This window comes from Halictus rubicundus, chromosome 15 (assembly GCF_050948215.1).
Source record: "Halictus rubicundus isolate RS-2024b chromosome 15, iyHalRubi1_principal, whole genome shotgun sequence".
Lineage (NCBI taxonomy): Eukaryota > Metazoa > Arthropoda > Insecta > Hymenoptera > Halictidae > Halictus > Halictus rubicundus.
Genome location: NC_135163.1, coordinates 5,909,439 through 5,915,903, shown reverse-complemented (window position 1 = coordinate 5,915,903; position 6,465 = coordinate 5,909,439). Strand labels below are relative to the sequence as shown.

The window sequence follows — 6,465 nt, the reverse complement described above, 5'->3', positions numbered from 1 at the left end:
CATATTTGTGACATTTTTCTGATTGTAATGACACCAAACAAACTTTAATCTGGCCCATATATTCATCGTACATATGAAGCGTAATGTATCACTTCAGAAATCTGTTGGGAATGGTTTCATAGCAAGAAATCAAAAATAAAAACGTTTGCATTAATATTGTCCTATCAATACGTTCCTAGGCAGGCCTTATCGTTCCAGCATGCCTCGAACGCTCACGCTCAGTCTTCTGTTTAGATTGCATAGATCGTACACTAGACACGATTTTAAGGGGGGCTTCTCGTGCAACAAGTTTAAAACATGAAAAATAAAAACATTTGCATTAATATTGTCCTATCAATACATTCCTAGGCAGGCCTCATCGTTCCAGCATGCCTCGAACACTCGCCCTCAGTCTCCTGTTTACATTACACAGATCGTACACTAAATAAACACGCGCGGCCTGCAGATATGCCGCATAACAAGCATGACGCGATCTACAGATATGCCGTATAACGAACATTTTTATATAAATTTGATTGCTTTTCCATTTTCGATTCATTTAGACTTAGCGTAGCGGCTAGTTGAATACACAAGGAAAAGCATTCGGTTACGTGCCAGCGAAGTTATTTTTAGGAAAGCTGTTTCCTGTCGATTTTATTAATTTAAGGTCCAATGCAATTGTCCTTCGAAAACTTCGTCAACACTCGATAGCGTCCGCGAGCGTCGTAAATCTTGGATTTCTCCAAGGGCTCCAAGATGCGAGGTCTGAAGGTCGGAAGGCCTGCAAAGGATCACGGCATACGCGTCGGGCCTGATGGAAATATTACTGCATGGCAGTGTTTTCTGCGCAGGAATTTTCCTACGGTAAGATGCATCCCCGTTCTTGGGGGAGGATACCAAGAGCTTAAGAAATAGGCGGTGCAATTTGGAAAGCTTGGACTGCTATGAAGACAAACGGATAAACTTTTCCTCGCAACCTGAGCACCTCAAGTGCCCTTGAAACGAAGATGATCGAGCGACAGGAACCGGCGACAATAACCGGATGCGGTGTCCTCGAACCCCAGCGCCAATAGCCCCGCGGATGGCTTGCGGATGTGGGGGTAGCGACGGGGGACCAGCATTTGAGGAGAGACCGCTTTCCCCGCGAAAAATCCAAAAAAATACCAATGATCCAGCAGAGGTGGGGATCTGTTAGGAGGGAGGATCTATCCTGCGAAGATAACAGTCAACTGGGCACTCTTATCCGAATGGTTGAGGTTGAATTGTTCAAACGCTGTAACTCATCTCATATCTATTACCGCGATTTCTCACATTTGTATATTATTTTGTAATTTTTTTTGCAATTTTTAGTTGTTTAATTTTTTAGTCCTATTTTTTCGTTTTCTATTGATTATTACATAGTGATTTTTTTTAAATTTTGTATTATGTTTTTAAAGTTTTTCATTAATTATTGCATAATATTAGTGTTTTTAATTTTTCATTAGTTGTTAGTGCTAGTTTAAGTGATAGAAATGGCAACTGGCAAAAGAGTTATGTTGACTGTACAACAACGTATGGATGCTCTGAGGGACTTGCAGACAACCTCTATTGCAAATGTTGCTAAAAAGTATAAAGTACATTATAGGACAATTTGGCGAGTCCAACAAAATGCTGCGATAATCACCAACTTTGCAAGCAAAGGGAAACTGGAGAAACGTAGAAAAAATTTTAAGAAACCAAAGTATGAAGAGTTAGAGCAACGGTTGCTTGTGTGGTATATAGAAAGAAGAACCGTAGGAGATGTTCTTTCGGATGCGCTGCTTCTACAAAAAGCAGCTGAATTAAAAGAAGAGTATGCAGAATGTGCCAATTTTAAAATCAGCGCAGGATGGCTCGCAAAATTTAAAAGACGCCACCATATTCGACTGGTTCACATGCGTGATGAAAAGTCCAGTACAGATGAAGATGAAACTATCGTATTAAATGACAAAATCGATGAAAGCAGGAATGAAAGTTTCACAGACAAAGGAGAAGAAGAATATGGAATCCCACTGAGTCAAGAAGAAAGAGAGGAAATAGAGGATGTTTTTATATACTTAGAACGTTATAGAAATCGCATTCCACGTCCGGCACGTTTTCACCTAGATGGACTAAAAATAACAATCTTAGGTAAAACAATTGAAATAGTTAGGTATTAATTAATGTCATGCTATTCCAAGTATATAACACAACATTCTTTTTTTAGGCGATTCAATGCCAAAGGATCCACTCCTGTGACAAATGTTAGAGGATATTTTTAAATGACTCATTTTGATAAGAATAATCTAACAAATATCTTGAGAAAGATTGTATAAGAAGAAAATTGAAATTAAAACAATTAGGGTTAGTATTTTACATAATGCAATAATTTTTTAATTTTTGCCGACCATCGCGATCGCTATTTCTCTTTCTTTTTCACTCGCGCTATCCTCTTCTACATCCAAAACTTACTATATATGTACCGTCAATTAAACCACTAAAAATGCTATAAATAAGTTGGTGACCGAGACAGCTCGAGCTTCCGGGCCCCTCACGGGATATGCTCCGCGGTGGTGCGGATCATTATTTAAAACAATAACAACAGGGAAATAATATATGTACTACTTGTAAATCTATATTAAATCGATATATTTTCTTAAATATAATAGATTAAACCGCTGTTCTGAGTAGTTTAGCTTCCCTAGACAACTTCATCTCTTCTAGTATCTTTTGAACCTTCTCTTCTCGCTGTTTCATAAATTCTGCATGTTCCTCAGGGTCTAAGGAACGTACAATTTGAATGCCACAGGAGCGTGCCACGCCGGTAAGCATTTTACAAATATTCTCTAAAGTCATTAATGCTAAGGATGGGTCCTGCGACTTGATATAAGCAATTTCGTACAAGTGTTTTAATGTAATTTTGCCAGCTATATCACCTGAAACACACGTATAATCATAAAGGATGTTTAAAGATCAAGTTTTGTTGCATTTACCTTTCCCCATTTGTCCCCTCTCTATTCCAGCGGCCTGTTTCAACAAGAACGTGGCTGGTGGACTGTGCATGACCAAGTCGAAGGTACCATCTGATTTTACTTTTACTCGACATGGCAGAGGTATACCAGTTTTAATGTCTTCTGTTCTCGAATTGAACTCCTTGCAAAAATTTTGTACATTTATATTTCTCTGAAAGCAGAAATGTTATTCTCTTAACTAGGAAATATCGTTATGTTTAGTTAGCTTAGAAATAACAACTCTTTTAACCTGCCCAAGTTGTGATCCAAGAGGCGGTTTACTTGTTGCCATTCCCGCAGGAATTATCACTCGCAGTGGTGTCTTATGCTCTACTTTTGGTAGAACTTTCTTCAAATTTCGACCCTTTGCCAATGCTTTCGACATTTCTGTTAACTTTTATAAAATCCTGTAAACTTGAAATGAATATCTCTTCATAACACAGTATTCCTCCTAGTTCCTCAAACGGGATAGTAAGTCGACTTTGTTAGGTTGGCCAAACACTAAAATTTCTTTCTTTTTCTTCTTCTGAACGAAAATAGTGAGGCATAGTGTGTAATAAACAAAAATTAACAAAATGCGTTTAATTGTGCTTGTATTCTTCTGTAAATCGATATTTTGTCAACGCTTTCGTTTCATTAACGTAAATGATACAATTTTTGGAGTAGGCACGTATTCGACATTTCAAATTTCGCGCTTATTTCTATTGGCGATACTGCAGGAATTATTGCGCTATCATACCTGAGTTCACGCGGTACAGAATGTATACAGATTCTCTGTATAGCAATTAGAGGTTAGGTATTGAAATCTTCGACAAAATATAGTGGCGTAAATAATAATAAATGTTATTATTTGAAGATAACACCTCTAATTCTCAAGAAGCAATTGTGGTATAAGTAATTATTTCGCTGAAGAGAGATTAAAAAAAAGACGTCAAAATGGGGAAACGTCAACATCAAAAGGATAAAATGTAAGACACAAAGAGGTTATATTATTTATTACAAGAGATTTAGACCACAGAGCAAAAATTATTTCGTTTTAAATCGTTTAATTTTTAATATCACTGTGTAAAAATGATACTACGTTCAACTTTAACAACAATAAAGTCACATATGTTTCACGTATGCATATATCGTTAAAGTTTGCTTTTCCATTTTTCTCTAAAACTGGAAAAATCGGATACAAAAATCGATCCAATCCATTTTAAAATTATTTTATTAATCATTCTGATTTTTATAGGTATTTGACATACACTGAATGGTCCACATTATATGGTGGAAAAAAGGCAGGAACTTCAGAAGAAACTGAAGACACAACATTCCGTCGTTTACCTTACGATCATTGTTGTTTATGCTTACAACCGTTTAAACATCCGTACTGCGATCCACAAGGGAATGTGTTTGAATTGGAAGCAATCTTGCAATATATAAAGAGATTCAAACATAATCCTGTTACAGGGAAACTGTTAGATCCGAAAACGTTAATAAAATTAAACTTTGCCAAGAATGTAGAAGGCCAATATCATTGTCCAGTACTCTTCAAATTGTTTACTAAGCATTCTCATATTGTTGCCATTAAAACAACTGGGAATGTATTTTCGTATGAGGTTTGTATCAATGCAAAATGTATTTCAAAATATTTAATTTAATATCAGTATCTCTTTCTTAGGCAGTGGAGCAATTAAATATAAAGACACGCAATTGGAAAGATTTACTAACTGATGAGTCTTTCGAGAGAAAAGATATCATTACGATTCAGGACCCAAACAATGCAACAAAATTTAATTTGTCCACATTTCATCATATTAAAAATAATATAAAAGTGGAGGATGAAGGTATGAAGATGAATGTTTTATATTTTATGTGCTTGAAGTTATTTTATTTCAATAATTCAGATACGTGAAAATGTTATAATATTCTTCTAGAAACTATAAAAGAACGAAATAACCCGAATGCAAAATTGAAGACAGTATCCATGGAAACAAAAGAAATATTGGCTGAGCTGGATAGAGAGTTCAAACAGGCTGAAAACAAGCAAGAAATTTCCAAACCAAAAGCGGACAAGTTTAATGCAGTTAGTATTCTAATAGTTTTCTTCTGTGTACGGTCTCTATTCGTGCATAAATACAATTATGTATACGCATAGGCACATTATTCTACCGGAGCTGTAGCTGCTGGTTTCACATCAACAGTAATGCCAACAGAAACAACGCATCAAGCAGCAATTATAGCAGAAGATTTGGTGCGATACGAACGAATTAAGAAGAAAGGTAAAAACTGCATATATTTTCTACATTGTATGTTTAACTATACAGTCCCACTGTTGCAGGATATGTGAGGTTACTCACAAATTTCGGCGCATTAAACTTGGAACTTCATTGCGATCTTGTTCCAAAAACTTGCGAGAACATTATAAAACATTGCCAAGATGGTTACTACGATGGAACGAAATTTCATAGATCTATACGAAATTTTATGGTAAATGTACCGATTTTAATATTCATAAATTGCGACGAATGAAGAAATTAATGTTAATTTGTTCAGATACAAGGTGGCGATCCTACAAATACTGGCAATGGAGGAACTTCTATTTGGGGTAAAAAATTCGAGGATGAATTTAAACCGAATTTGGTTCACCAGGGCAGAGGAATTTTATCCATGGCAAATTCTGGCCCAAACACAAATGGATCGCAATTGTATAAATTCTGTAATACATGCTCTTACGTTTATAAATGCCGTCTCTAATCACATGTATTTCAATTGCAGTTTTATCACGTTTCGATCATGCAGGCATTTAGACCGCAAGCACACTGTGTTTGGCAAAATAGTAGGTGGATTGGAGACTTTAAACGCTATCGAGAAGGTCGATGTAGATAACAAAGATAGACCGATAGAGGATATAGTGATTCAGAAAGCGCAGGTTTTCGTCGATCCGTTTCAAGAAGCGGACGAACGATTGACTGCCGAACGAGCAGCTGAAGCTGAACGATTGGCTCAGGAAGCTGCAAAGAGTAGATCGTCTGATAAGAAGGAGAAGAATGAGTTAAAAGTATATCGATCGGGCGTAGGGAAATATATCAAAATGGATAAAGAGGAAGACAAGTAATACTACAATTTATGTACACAAGAACGACCGAATCTCGAATGAAAATTATTGTTTCACAGAGATTCGATTGCATTTATAATATATTAGACTATTGTTGACTGTTTAATTTTGTTCATAGAGTGGAGAAGATGGCATCCAGCATCGAGCCAGTGGCAAAGAAGAAAAAGCACGTGACGAACTCGTTCAACGATTTTTCTACTTGGTAGAATAATGTAAATTAGTTGGAATTTTTTTCTTCCATAAAATATTTTTATCATTATAAATCTGATAAGACGAATAAAGTATTATTTATGTATTCCCATTGTTGTAGAGTAATTACGACGAGGGTGGGGGGAATTTAAGATCGACTAATCGGCCGACTTATGTAAAGGTTAG

The 6,465-nt window shown here is 36.2% G+C and overlaps 2 protein-coding genes across 2 annotated transcripts; one reads left to right on the top strand and one right to left on the bottom strand.

The window, feature by feature from the left end:
* Positions 1 to 2,588: 2,588 nt before the first annotated feature.
* Mrpl11 (mitochondrial ribosomal protein L11) lies at positions 2,589 to 3,437 on the bottom strand. Its single transcript, XM_076800639.1, has 3 exons — positions 3,238 to 3,437; positions 2,970 to 3,159; positions 2,589 to 2,912 (listed from the first exon to the last, which is right to left on the bottom strand). The coding sequence occupies exons 1-3, from the start codon at positions 3,370 to 3,372 to the stop codon at positions 2,647 to 2,649; spliced, it is 591 nt and encodes a 196-aa protein (XP_076656754.1). The 5' UTR covers positions 3,373 to 3,437; the 3' UTR covers positions 2,589 to 2,646.
* Positions 3,438 to 3,746: 309 nt separating this feature from the next.
* LOC143361314 (RING-type E3 ubiquitin-protein ligase PPIL2) lies at positions 3,747 to 6,387 on the top strand. The gene is made up of 9 exons (XM_076800623.1): positions 3,747 to 3,955; positions 4,225 to 4,591; positions 4,654 to 4,819; positions 4,910 to 5,058; positions 5,131 to 5,254; positions 5,314 to 5,462; positions 5,529 to 5,680; positions 5,751 to 6,086; positions 6,209 to 6,387. The coding sequence occupies exons 1-9, from the start codon at positions 3,924 to 3,926 to the stop codon at positions 6,294 to 6,296; spliced, it is 1,563 nt and encodes a 520-aa protein (XP_076656738.1). The 5' UTR covers positions 3,747 to 3,923; the 3' UTR covers positions 6,297 to 6,387.
* The last annotated feature ends 78 nt before the right edge of the window (positions 6,388 to 6,465 follow it).